Below are 14,216 nucleotides of genomic sequence, written 5' to 3'. Positions count from 1 at the left end.
TCTCGGGAAGCTTGGTGCCAGCACTTGAGGCTGTAGCTTCCTAGTTATGCCCAACGTCTGTGCCACCTTTGCACCATCTGCCAGGCCAGTGATGGCTACATCTGCCCTGGGGTGAGCCCCCTACCAGGACCTTTGACCCCCTTCAGATACCAGTACTTTATTTCCTTTAGGAAATGGCTGTGTATGCCTTCCTGAATCTAGAATAGCCAATTTACATTGTCTTCAAAAATTACATACACACATATAGCTTGTATATACATATATATGAAAGTAGAAAGGGAGGGGGCTGTGTGGGCAGAGCAAAAGTTCTAAAGTGAATGAGAGGACCAAGAGAAGTAATGGGGGAAAAGATATGTATTGCTGGCTTTTCTCACACATGTAGAGCCTAGATTTACACACACACACACACACACACACACACACACGATACTATTTTAGAGGGGGGAAATGACCACTGAGAAGGGAAGAGGGAAAGGCAGAGTATAGGGAGCATGAATTAAACACGATGATACAATGAACTGTCATCATGAAATCCATCGCTTTGTAATGCTAACCATCACCACAACCACAAAGCCACCAATGTAACAAAAATGCAATTTAGACTGGGGGATGGCTCAGTGGTAACGTGCCTGCATGTGCACACGAAGATCTTAACCCACACAGAGCCAGATGTTGAAGCACATCTGTAATCCCGGTGCTCCAGTGGTGAGATTGGAGGTCAAGACAGGACAATCTCTGGAAACTTGCAAGCCAGCTAGCCTAGTGTACGCAGTGGAAGACAGCAAGGGACTGCAGCTCAAACAGGTAGGAGGTGAGACACAACACCCACGACTGTCCTCTGAACTCCACATGTGTGCCATGATACATGCAAGTTCATACTCACACACATGTACACACATACACCACACATACATACACACACATGCACATGCGTGATAATTATTGAAATGCAATTCATGTGGATAATCAAACCTAAAGTGAAAAAAAGCAAATAGGGGAAAAAATAAAACTTAATTTCACATGCAAAGGATTTATACCCACAGCAGGTTTCTTTAGAGCTATAAAAAACATCAAAGCCTATGAAAGAACAGATCATTTAAGCAAAAGGAAGTACAGATTGTCTTGCAAATAAAGCCCAATGTCACTGGTAATCAAATAAATATAATTTTAATCTTTAAGAAGGTAACCACTTAAGCCCACTGGATTAAAATAGTATTTTAATATAACAAAGCCCAGAGCTACAGCAGCAGAAAAACTGCTACACTCACCGTTTGTTTGACACTATAATTATTACCAGCATTTTGAAAAGCAATTTAGCAGCTCATCTTAGAACCAGGGAAACATTTTGCCCTTTGGCTGACAATGTTCACAGTAAGATAATCATACAAAATAAAAAATAATTATGTGACGAAAGTAATCTTTGCAGGGTTATTCATGATAACAATGTATTAATAGTCTAAATGTCTTAGCATTAGAGAAATGGTTAATTAAGTGTTGGTTCCTGTAATATCGTTGTTGAGGACCAGGCTCTGCCCTACTCGAAGTGTGCTCTGCATTGTATAAAAACAGTGGCTTTCAGGCTGTGGTCTTGCACTGGGTGACCCCATTAGTAGTGCAAATGCAGAGGCGGGGGTGTCTGCATTTCACTTGGCACACAGACACTACAAGCTGCACAGCACTTCAATGCCACAGACTGATACCACCCCCTAAAACAAAACAAGCAAATGCTCCTTATATAACTAGCAAGTGGAGAGGGACCAATGCGAGCATGTGGGTGCATTAAAACCATGCCAGTAGAACCAGCAGACCAAGGAACGCCATAACGTCAGCACATGTACCCTTCACATCCAAACTGTCTAAAGGATCCATCAACTAACCCCATCCCCACTGACACTTCTCTCCATGAAGGCTTATATCCCTTTTAGAGAATAGATCATGTACACCCTCCTAGCTGGCTAACCTGACTGCCATTCTTTCCTTTCTTTAATTCATTCTCTATATAGTTGTGGCAGAGCCTTTGTCAATTGTTTGACAAAGAGTCTCAAGGCTCTATCCTGTGAAGAGACACCATGACCCCAGCAACTCTTAGAAAGTAAAACATTTAATTGAGGGGGGTTCACTTACAGTTTCAGGGGTTTGGTTCATTATCATCAATGGCGGACACCATGGTGTCATACAGGCAGACATGGTGCTGGAGCTGAGAGTCCTACACCTTGACTCAGAGGTAACAGGAAGTTGTCTGTCACTCTGCAGGAAGCTTGAGCAAAAGAGACTTCACAGCCCGCCCCCCCACAGTGACAAATTTCCTCCAACAAGGCCACACCTCCGAATAGCACATTCCCTTTGGGGCCATTTTCTTTTCAGAACCCACGTCTGATTTTATCAATCATTTCTCCTTAAAACAATCTATCACTAACCCTTCCCTATTACCTTTGTGATAAACCCTTTACCTAGCACAGGGCCTACATAAGCTGGCCCCCATTTACTGGCACTCTCCTATTCCTTCCCCTTTTCACCTTAAATGCCAGTCAGAGTTAGTGGCCCACAGTGCCACAGATGTTTGCCAGATTCGTAGTACATTTCACGCCTTAAAGATACCGTTCCCCCTGCCTGAAACTCTTCCATACCATTCTTTTAGGGGCTAGTATTCATCCTTCATATTCCGTATAGATACTACCTCATCTGAGAAACTGCTACTTCAGCCAGGCTGGGTAAGGCCTCCTGGATGCCAATGTAACTCTCAGGATCACATCTTTGGTAACATGAATGATGCTTCTCTCCTGGAACCTGTTGACTTATTCACTCATCTATTTAGGCATCTCTACCTCTAGTACAATGTCTAATATACGGGTTGTGTTCAACAATGTCTCTTAATAAATAAATGACTAAATAAAAGTAAGAAATTATGACCAAACATAAAAAGCATTGATAATACACATTTTATTACTAATTTATTTATTAATTGTACACCATATAAATTTACTCTATGCTTTATAGTATATACCATACATACGTAAAATATATGTGCATGTGAATAATCCTGGAAGTAGCCATTTGATAGACTTATTAACACCCATTCTGTGCCACATCATAGTAATGGAAAGATTAATTGACTGCCCATCCCTGCAAGAGTTTGACCATCTGGCTAGCAATCCTACTTAGCTGGTTAAAATATTAGCATGTTATTTTCTTTCAAAAACTCATCTTCATGTTAACAATGTATTTTAAAAGCTTCCCATGAAACAGAAGGTGTTCATCTGTAAAATGTTAACCAGTAGTCATTCTGGGGTTAGAAAATCCCACCCCTATCATTTGGATCCATCTCTCCAAGAGGTAAGCCCTGGGAAGTTTTGAGTCTGTACAGGTTTGCACACATTTGCCTGTCTTCCCACTGATAGTGTCCAGTAACTGTCCCAAGTGTAATTCCTCCAGCGGTGGGCATCCCATAGCTGGCTTCATTGTGCCATGTGTTCTACATCAGCCCATCTTTTCCCATGAAGCAGAAGTGCCAGAGCAGGGTGGAATCGGAAGGGAAGAATTTTTGTGTTTGTTTATGACTCATTCCCAGACTCTGGTGCTCGCCTTCCCGCCAAGGGAAAGAGAGAGGAGCCTAGACTGAAGACTGGGAGAGGGGTCAGAAGCAGCCCCCGCACATAGGGAAATACCTATTCTAGTGACTGGTGGCATAGAGGGCAGAACCAACCAAGACAGGCCTGCTCTTTGCATGGCTCATCCGGTGCCACCTACACTCAGAAACCAGACAGTCAGAAAGGAGCAGAAACACCCAGGAGGCACAAGGGTCTCCGTCCCCCTCAGAGGAGGGAGAACGCTCCCTGTTCTTCCCATTGACAACCCTTGGCCCTTAGGGAGCGCTTGGGAAATACCAGCGCCAGATTAAGGAACCCAGTCTGGAGCAGGCTTCCTGCTGGTGCCCTTTGCACTGTACAACTTCTTTCAACCCCAATGGAACCTGAGTTGCTCCAGGAGCAAAGATAATGGCCTCTAATTCCCTGTGATTGCTCAGAGAGCGAAAGATGAGATAATGAGTCTGAACCCACTAGTGTCGGAGCACTTTGAAATGTAGGGCAAAGCTTTGGCCGTAGACTGCCTGAGTTTCTTTTAAAGTGTACCAGCAGACACAGCTTTCTAATAGTCTCATATCCAATGTCAGTCACCTAAGATGTAAGACTGCTTTTTCTATACAGTTCAGTATTTTATTTCTAAATAAATAAGTGATCTTAAAAGCAATTGTTTTTTCCTGGGGAAAATAAAGTTATTTGCCTAGCTGGTTTGCACAGGTTCTGAATGTTGTTTTGCGTTGCTCCTCATGTCATGTCTTGGGACTGTGGGCGTGATACTGAGTAGAAATTTCCTTGGCACAAAGAAAGAGCATCCTTGCTGTGTTTGGGGCAAGCTGAAGGAATGAGTGTTCGTATCTGAGATGCTTTTGATGCTTGAGGATGAGAGGATACTTTGGACACAAGTGAAAGCAGAAACAAGAATCCATTTTAAATAATTTGCCTGCCTCAGCATGTGGCCTCAGAGGCCTCCATCCCATATCCTGGACCTAGAAATCAGTGACCCTCTAGGATGTCTTGTTGGGGGACCAACCTCGACAAAAATACTACTTGCTGGGGTAGGGGGCATGGGGGAATTGGAAATAAAAGTAAAGAGTACAAAGACACAAAAATAATAAAACAGAAAACATAGAATAGTACTTGATGTTGGTTTCCCCACTGTATGCTGTGAGTATGTTTTATTACCATTGGTTAATAAAGAATCTGCTTTGGGCCTACTGCAGAATAGAGCAGGCTGGGATTCCAAGCAGATAGAAGAGAAAAGACAGCAGAGTCAGAGAGACACCATGTAGCCACCGAAGGAGGCAGATGGCCCGGAACCTTACCAGTAAAACCGAGATAAAAAGCTGTGGATTCCCTACTGGCTAATATGGTTTGATCAAACAAGTTCCCCTGAAGCAATAGCCCAGATGGTCCACCATCCATGACAGCTGCTGGCTGAAGATGCCTACCACACAGGAATACTCCAGGAAAGACCTGATTAACAGCTCCCCCAGTCAACAGGAAGTAGTCTAGAGAACAATGCCCAACTCCCTAAAATATTGTTTATAAATGTTTGCTTACATTTAAAGGGGGATATGCTATGAAATGGATACTTTGCATTGGTATTGTTCTTTGGTTTATTAATAAAAAATTTAAGGTCAATTTTAGGTTTTCTAGATGTACAGAGATATTTCAGAAGAATAGGTATTCTTCAAACCTTCCAAAGATTAACAGAATATGGCATTTAAAAATGTTTAAGAACTTAGTATTTTTTATGACAATAGACACATCTGCTCCTGGCAGCACAATTTACTACAAGAGGATGATTGTTTGATTAGCCCTTTAGGCAAGAAACGGCTCTCGCTTGGGACTGTCTTGATGGTATGCTGTATAAACTGGACATACAGGACCACAGAAAAAATGACTGCTGAAGTTGCATAAAGGAGGTGAAACAGTGCTTCAGGGATTCCTGATTCGTGAAAGAGTCTGCCAGACTATGGATCTGTAGGTTAAGATGAATGCCCCAGGGGATTAGAGAGATGGCTCAGTGGTTAAGATCATTGCATTCTCTTCCAAGGACCCAAGTTCGATTCCCAGCAACCACATGGAGGCTCACAACCATCTGTAATGAGTTCTGGTGTCCTCTTCTAGCCTGCAGGCATATATGCAAACAGAATATTGTATCCATAATAATTAATAAATATTTTTTAAAAAGATGGATGCCCAGTGTTGCAAAAAAAACTTTGGGTAACTGTCCCAAGCAGCGCAATGTCTCTGTCAATTCTAGAGTTTTGGAGTTGCTTACAATACACTTCCTGTTAATTCCTGTAATATTATATATCCTTCTGATGTTTTGATGGAGTTGAAGAAAGACAGTTTTATAATTATAAGAGATAGATTAGCTATAAAACAGACTCACAAGATAAAATCAATGATAGAATATTTTCCTTAATTTTCCAAATATAAATGGACTAAATATTGTAACTATAATTATTGCCTGATGCTTTGTTATATATAATTTTACGTATGTTAAAGTTAAGCCTTCCCTTTTATTTAGACAGAAAAGGGGGGGAGGTGATGTGGAATTTCCTGTATCTGTGAATATTTTTATTACCATTGGGTTAATAAAGATGCTTCTTCTTTGGACCTATTGCAGTACAGAATAGACAAGGTGAGAATTCCAAAACAGAGATAGAGGAGAAAAGTCGGCTGAGTCAAAGAGACACCATGTAGCCGCCAAGAAGGCAGATGCCCAGAACCTTACTGGTAAACACGAGCCTTGTGGTAAAATGCAAAATAATAGGGATGGGTTAATTTAAGATGTAAGAGTTAATTAACAAAAAGCCTGAGCTAATAGGCCAAGCAGTGGTTGTAATTAATACAGTTTCTGTGTTGTTATTTGGGTCTGGGCAGCCAGGATATGAACAAGCTGTCTCTGTGTACATAGTACCAGGAGGGAGTTCCAGTGAATACTGAAATCGCCCATGTGGTGACTGAGCTTTCTGTCCTGTCCAGTTACCACAGTTGGTTAAGTCCCAAAGAAATCACACAAGGTCTACATTAACTAGCTATAAACTGATTGGTCTAGTAGCTCAGACTTCTTATTTACTAATTCTTATAACTTATATTAGCCCATTATTCATGTCTATATTAGCCACATGACTCGTTACCTTATTAGCAGGGCAGGTCACATCTTGTTCTTCTTCTTCTGTGGCCTGGACAGGACTACTGACTAGAACTTTTTTCATCCCCAGAATTCTCCTGTTCTCATTGATCCACCTCTACTTTCTGTCTGGTTGTCCTGCCTATACTTCCTGCCTGGCTAATGCCAATCAGCATTTATTTAAGTACTATTTGACAGAATAGACCATTGTCCCCATACCACCCATGCTTAACTTCCAATTGCTTAAAATATTTCAACCCTAAGAGGGAGGAAGAAGATTTTTAAAAACTGCATTAACATGATCCAGAATTAATATATCAATTGAAGTTTGCAGCTACATTCTTAGTAAATATTCTGCTGCTAGAACAAAACAAGTAACACTCCACACCTAGACCAACATTCTGTAGGGAAAAACACTCCTGGGTGGAATCCAATATTATCTCCTAAGGGAACTGGAACTTAGTTAGATCCTTAGACTTTTGTTTGGAGTAGAAACATTCCTACTTCTCTATACTTGAAATACAAGGTCTGGATATTAGTCACACCTGTTGACAATAACCTTGAGAGAGCAGAACTCTCTGATCTAAATCTAGGTGGGACCTTTGTTTGAGGTAGAAACACAATAACCTTGAAGGAATCGAGGTAAGTTCCAACTCTCTGACCTTTGGTCAAGGTGGAAATAGGCTCACATTTTTGGCCTCCACAATGTCTGCCTTTCCAGGGGTGCTCTTTCTCAATAAATGGTCTTGAGTATCTCATCCAGCATTTTCTATCCTTCCTGTCAGGACAAGGACCATTGTGCCACCAGACAGACTTACACTCTCAAGGAAAGAACTGCATTGTTCAGCTCTTAGAACCAAGTTCTCTCTCTCTCTCTCTCTCTCTCTCTCTCTCTCTCTCTCTCTCTCCTCTTTGTCTCTCTCTCCTCTCCTCTCTCTTTCTCTCCCTTTCTCTCTCTCTCTCTCTCTGTCTGTGTGTGTGTTGTGTGTGTGTGTGTTGTGTGTGTGTGAGACTGTAGATGCCCAGAGATGGGGCAGAACTGCTGTAGTTTTATAAGATTCTAAAGTTTGTTGAGTTGAAGCTCTGATTTCATTAAAAACCAATTACTTGCAAAGGTTTGAGCCCAGAGTAAACACACCTTGGAAATGGCTAAAGTTTAGTACTTCTCTAATGAGGCCATTGAATCTCTCTCTAGGTCGAGAGAGAACCCAGGTTCAACCTTCATCATGGGATAAAAAGAGGTTGTGAGTGCAGAAAACTTATGGTCCGTAGAAGAGGTTTGGCTAGTGGGTGAAGCCAGCAATGCAGTCCATGGAGTGATGTGCAGCTGAGCTGGATGGCTGCCACAATTCCTTTCTTGCTCCTATTCTGAACTGCATAGTGCTATCTCAGGGAATTCACTGTACACTAACCTGACAGGGGAACTGAACGATTGTTTCAGGAACTTAAAACATCGGCCATGAGTGTTCTCAATTTTGGCTTTATTAGGTCAAAATAAAATGCCTAGCATCACTTCAGATCAAATAAATCATCTCTGGGCAAGGAATCCAGAAACCAGTGATTTTTTTCAAGCGTTCTAGGTAAATCTCATGAACATGAAGGCTGAGAGCCACTGAAAAGGGCTGAAATGGGAAGATATTGATGGGGGCTAGAGAGGCGCGGGATTGACCAATTAGACACCATCTCAGGCTGGGCAAGCTTCCTCATGTTCGTGCTGGTGGATGAGTGCTGGAGTATGAAGAACCAGAGGCTGCAATGGACTTGTCACTAGACTGGTGATAATGGGGCTAAGCCTGTGACTGCTAGTTGGGAATCGATCGCATTCTGCGGACTCCCGAAACATACCAGAACAAGGCAAGCAGGTACACACAAACCATACATTTAGTTGGGTGCTTTAATCAAGCCTGAAGAATTCACAGAATCAAAACAGACTCAAGGTAGTTCAAATCTGGGAAAAATTTGTGTAGAGACATGAAGGGAAGTTTCAAGGCTCCCGCTGCCCCTGTCTACCTTACCAAGAGATGAGCAGAATGAGAGAGGGGACTGAAAAAAAAAAAATGTGGCCTCATCTGGAAAGAAAACCACACAACCCAAAGCAAGTTTAACAAACTTTCAATGCGTTCATGCAATGACTCCTCATAGGCTGTCTTACGCCCTGTGGTGATCTGAATAGAATTGGCCCCCAAAGGCTCGTCTATTTGAATGCCTAGAGGGTGGCATTGGGGGCTGTGGCCTTGTTGGAGGAAGGGCGCCCGCTGGGGGCTGGGGGGATGGGACACTGAGGTTTCAGGGGCTCCGTCAGACCCAGTGTCCTCACTTTCCCTGTTGCCGCCTGCGGATTTAGATTAGAATCCTCGGTTTCTTCTTCCAGCACCTTGTCTGCCTGTGTGCAGCCATGTTTCCTGCCATGAAGATTGTGGACTAAAACCTCCAAACCTGTAAGCGAGCCTCAATTAAATGCTTTCCTTATAAGAATCAAGGTGTCTCTTCACAGCAACAGGGCATTGACTAAGGTGCCCCCCCAAATCATGTTAGTTTTTGGTTACGACAAAAAGGGAGGACGTCCAGACAAAGGGTGAGGTGCTTCGCATTGGTTCTTCTGTGTCCTGGGCATGTCAACTGCACAGGATTTGGCCTCTCCTACTAGGCATATTCATCTTTTGACATTGAAACCAGTGTTGTCATTTATAGCGTTCATGCTTAAGAACCATGTAACCAAGCTACAAAGGAAAAAAAAATCCCTCAAAATATGATTCTGTGTTGGCTGCATCCTTAGCTCTCTTGGGGCAGACCTGAGACCTTAGCCTGTACCTGATGTAATCACTTGCAAACGTGCAATGGTTTGACAGTTCATTTGACAGTTTACTGAAACGAAGTTCTTGGCTCACTTTAGGAACTTGGAATGTCAGCCGAAGTTTTAGGTTTGTGAAAATGGTAGAGTGTGTTAAGTTTTGAAATTCCCCCAAATCAAATGGAGGAGTGGAAAACATTCATTCATACGCAACGGTAGCTATTGCCATAAAGAATTGACTTTCTTAGGTGAGTTCAGGTACAAACCGAGGCAGGAGCGGGGTGGTCTGGGAGGGTCCTGTTTAATGTGGTCCACACAGGTAAACACCACCCCCTCCAGACTATAGGTGAGCTGAGTTCTTCTTCTTCATTTTTCCCTTCTTTTTCTTTCTTCCTTTCTTTCTCCCTCTTTCCATCCCTGAAACTATACGTAAAATGAAGCCAAGCACCAACTGGGGAGGAGGCAAGAGGCACCTATAATGTATGTTGCTTTATTTCATTTTGTGCCGAACCATGTAGTATGTGAAGGCTAGAGCTACGCCTCAGTCCAATCCCATAAAGCAGCGTGCAATCATTTCTTTTAGAGCCTCACACAGTCAGACCACTTTAGCTTTTGGTCCAAGCACAGCTATTGGAGATAAAGACAAAGACTTGCATTCTACTGACAAAACAAAAACACCTTTAAAACCAAAGGATGATTTATCTGGGCTGAAAATAAAACCTCTGCCTACTGAAGTCTGGTACAGCTGACTTAGCACTATTTTGGTCCTATAATTTGTTTTATAAGGTACTAATTAGCAGGGCAAAGTCTGTTGCCAAGAAAGTAAATCACATTTTGCTGTTTTCTCTTTTTCTAACAAGACACAGACCTTGTCTTCAACTAAATAGCAGTTGCAAGGGCAGCAGCAAGAAGGGCGGAGATTATGGTGAAACCTGCAGAGCAGAACTCAGAAAGATAAAGGGAGAGAGGATTGCTCAGGTAAACCCCTCCTCCAGAGGAAGCCAGCTTGTCCCCGCTGTCCATATTGTCTTTTTCCTGCTCTCCTGGCACCTCCTTTTCCCTGGCTCTACTCAAGCCACACAAATGCCTTAAAACACTTAAAAAAGAACTACTTTCCCCGAGTTTTCTCTCTCTCCCTCCAGATGCCTCTGTCCCAACCTCCCCTTCTCCAAGGCTGCTTCGCCTACCCCTCAGAGATCCTTGAATCTGGCCTTCGCTGTGTGGCTTATTGTCACTCATCCCTCACCTTCCCTTCCTGCTCATCCTCTGTGCCGGGCCTCGGGTCTTCGTTCCTTCCTCCCTCTCCTCTCTCCCCCATCCCATTCCTGGAGGTTCTGAACTGGTGGAGGCTATGGCTTCTCCTTCCTTCTGGAGCTTCTCTGAGATGTCTCTGTGAGGGGTGGTGGGGTGGGGGACGTCAAGAAGGATTGGGCCTGGCGGTGTGGCGAGTAATCCGCTGAAACCCGAATTCAGAGCCTGACGTCACCTGGCCCCGCCTGTCAATCTCCGGGCGGGCGCGCATGCTTGCAGCCTTCTCTGCCACTGCCTTTCACTCGCGGTGACGGTAGTTCAACGACAGGAGACCAGCGCTTTCCTCCTGGACGCCGGGGCCGCCTCCTGCAGGCAGCTGCGCGGTTCATGCAGAGGGCATAGCCGGGCACAAGGCCACGGAACGCATGACCAGAGACTCCCGGAACCCTGACTCCCCAGGTGAGTGGCGGCTCGCAGCGGTACTTTGAGCGTGTAGGGAGGCGAAGGGGTAAGAGATAGTCCCGGAGTGAGTCTGTCCCGGAATCAGAGAATCGGAGAGAGGCTTAACCACCGTATCTAGCACACTCCTTTTTAGTTCTTTTATTCCCAATTCCTGACCAGGATCTCTGGCCCCTTGCTCTGCTAGCTGGAGACTGCAAACCTTCCGCTTTCAGCACCGCGGACAGCGGCGTTGCCTAGCTAAGACAATGGAACTTATTTGGGTGCTTGGTCAAGCTCACGTATATTTCCGGATTGCTATGTGAATGCATAGTGAAATCTACATGTGTATCTGTACCAAAGCTCAGAAACCCCGTGTATTTCATCTATCCATCCATTCATCATCCACTCAACAGGTGCTTAGTTATTTGGGGTTCGCTTTTTATCCCCGCTTCATCACTATGCTCTATGCTCCCGAGGTGGGATATGCAATTTGAGTGAGACATTTTGAGCAGGGCACCTGCTAGACTAAGTTTCCTCGGTAGCCGGGAGAGTGCACCTGACAATCTGCGGTCCCTTTCATGCAGGGAGCAACATCTGGCGGCATGAACGCGAGCGGCACCTCGCTCAACGAGTCCCAGGTAGTGGCAGTGGCGGCCCGGGGAGCAAGCAGCTGCGGCCACAGCAGCAGGGGCACCGGACACCAGCGAATGGGGCCCCCAGCAGCATCCGCGGCGCTGGGAGGCGGCAGTGGACCTAACAGGGTCACTGGAGCTGGTCTTCTCAGCTACCGCGGGCCATCGGACTACTGCTTCGGCAGTGAATCCCTGGGATGTGCTGTTTGTGTGTGTCGGGGACCGTGATCGCAGGCGAAAATGCGCTGGTGGTGGCACTCATCGCATCCACTCCCGCGCTGCGCACGCCCATGTTTGTGCTCGTGGTAGTTTGGCCACTGCCGACCTGCTGGCGGGCTGTGGCCTCATCCTACACTTTCGTGTTCAATACGTTGGTGCCCTCGGAGACTACTGTGAGCCTGCTCATGGTGGGCTTCCTGGTGGCCTCCTTCGCCGCCTCAGTCAGCAGGCCTGCTTGCCATCACAGTAGACCGTTACCTGTCCCTTTACAACGCACTCACCTATTACTCGCGCCGGACCCTATTGGGCGTGCACCTCTTGCTGGCAGCCACCTGGACAGTGTCACTGGCATTAGGGTTGCTGCCGTTCTAGGCTGGAACTGCTTGGCCGACCGCTCATCCTGCAGGCCGTGGTGCGTCCTCTAACACGGAGCCACGTGGCGCTGCTCTCCACTTCCTTCTTTGTCGTCTTTGGCAGTCATGCTGCACCTGTACGTGCGCATCTGCCAGGTGGTCTGGCGCCACGCCCACCAGATCGCCCTGCAGCAGCACTGTCTCGCACCGCCCCCCCTAGCCGCCACGCGAAAGGGAGTGGGAACTCTGGCCGTGGTGCTAGGCACTTTCGGGGCCAGCTGGCTGCACTTTGCCATCTATTGTGTGGTAGGTGCCAAGAGGACCGGCCATCTACACCTACGCCACCCTGCTGCCTGCCACCTATAACTCCATGATCAATCCCATCATCTATGCCTTCCGCAACCAGAGATCCAGCGTGCCTTGTGGCTCCTGTTCTGTGGCCTGTTTCCAATCCAAAGTGCCATTCCGCTCCAGGTCCCCCAGCGAGGTCTGACGGGCTTCTCTGAGTCCCCTCACCAACAACCACAAACCCAACATGCCAGCCTTTGGTGAGCTTCTTTCTCGGTGGCCTGCTGATGAACTCCTGAGATCTCAGTGGTGTGACTCCTACTACAGGACACAGGGGACTGGGCATGAATGCAACAAACTCACTCGGACAAAGAGGCTTGTTGGCACTTTACATATACAGTGTATACACGTGTACAATATATATACAAGTATTTGTATCTTCTGGAGGTGTTCAGGGACCTGGAGCTTCCTGTTCTGTGAGGAAAAACCAACAAAGATGTGGTTGTATACTCAATTGCACATCACATTTGTCAAGTGAAGACATTCCAATACTGCTTAATAATAGCACTTTATTTTTAGCTGCTGAAATGCCAAAACAGTGTTGCCCAGGTTCCAAGAGCAGGAGAATGGGAGTCAAGAGATGTATTTTGTTGTATGTGATAGAATATTTTGCTGCACATGCATCGATAAACTACAACATATTTTGTACACAAATAAACACATTATAAAAATATAATCTGGGTATGTGGTGGATTGTGGGAAGTTATTTAAAAGCTGGATTATGGGTGTGTTTAGTTTTCAAAGTCCTATTACATAGCATCTCCTTCCCCCCGTGCAAAAAAAAAAAGTGTATATATTTGCATGTGTGTCCTTACATTTTCCCTAAAATACCAAATCCCAGATCATGGAATGGAGAAAGGTCATGGGAGAAGTATCCTTCTTACACAATACTCACAGAACATGGAAAGGCTGTGCGCTACCAGTACAAGCTAACATGCTCCCTTGGTGACGGAGTTAGGAAGATGTATTTCAGAGGACGAGGCAATTCAAGTCACATAGCTTGGCAGCTGTAAACCCTGAAGCCACAACTTCCCAGCTTAGCTTTACAAATAGGGCATAGGCAGATTGTTTGCTAATCGGGTGGAGTAGCCAGGTACGAAGTCTAATAAAATGAACCAAATTCTTCTAAGGCAGAATTCCCAGATCCTCGAAGAGGTAACCGAAGTGTGCCCAGTATCCTTTCTTCAGGCATTAAGACCCTTAATAACTAACATTCCTCTCTAGCAATGGGTCATAGATCAAGGCCAAATGGGCCCATGAGATGAAATATGCACACAAATTCATGCATTCCTATTTGGGAGTTTAGGAAAATACATGTATGCACATTTGTTCCATGGATTTCATATTTATTGGTGATTATTGTATGCTAGACACAATTCTGAGCCTGGGAATATGAAATGAAATGAGCTGCAAAAAAAAAATCCTCTGTTCCCATGGTATTATACTCTAATGGGAGGC

At 45.0% G+C, this 14,216-nt stretch overlaps 1 protein-coding gene across 1 annotated transcript; it reads left to right on the top strand.

Moving 5' to 3' along the window:
• Positions 1–11,808: 11,808 nt before the first annotated feature.
• Positions 11,809–12,903, top strand: Gpr6 (G protein-coupled receptor 6). The gene is given in 12 exon segments (XM_038340645.2): positions 11,809–11,871; positions 11,873–12,043; positions 12,045–12,138; positions 12,141–12,193; positions 12,195–12,284; positions 12,286–12,421; positions 12,424–12,461; positions 12,464–12,532; positions 12,534–12,724; positions 12,726–12,811; positions 12,814–12,851; positions 12,853–12,903. Coding segments are annotated over 12 exon segments (1,080 nt in total).
• The last annotated feature ends 1,313 nt before the right edge of the window (positions 12,904–14,216 follow it).

The sequence above is a fragment of the Arvicola amphibius genome, chromosome 8 (assembly GCF_903992535.2).
Source record: "Arvicola amphibius chromosome 8, mArvAmp1.2, whole genome shotgun sequence".
Lineage (NCBI taxonomy): Eukaryota > Metazoa > Chordata > Mammalia > Rodentia > Cricetidae > Arvicola > Arvicola amphibius.
This window is presented reverse-complemented; position numbering and strand designations above follow the sequence as displayed.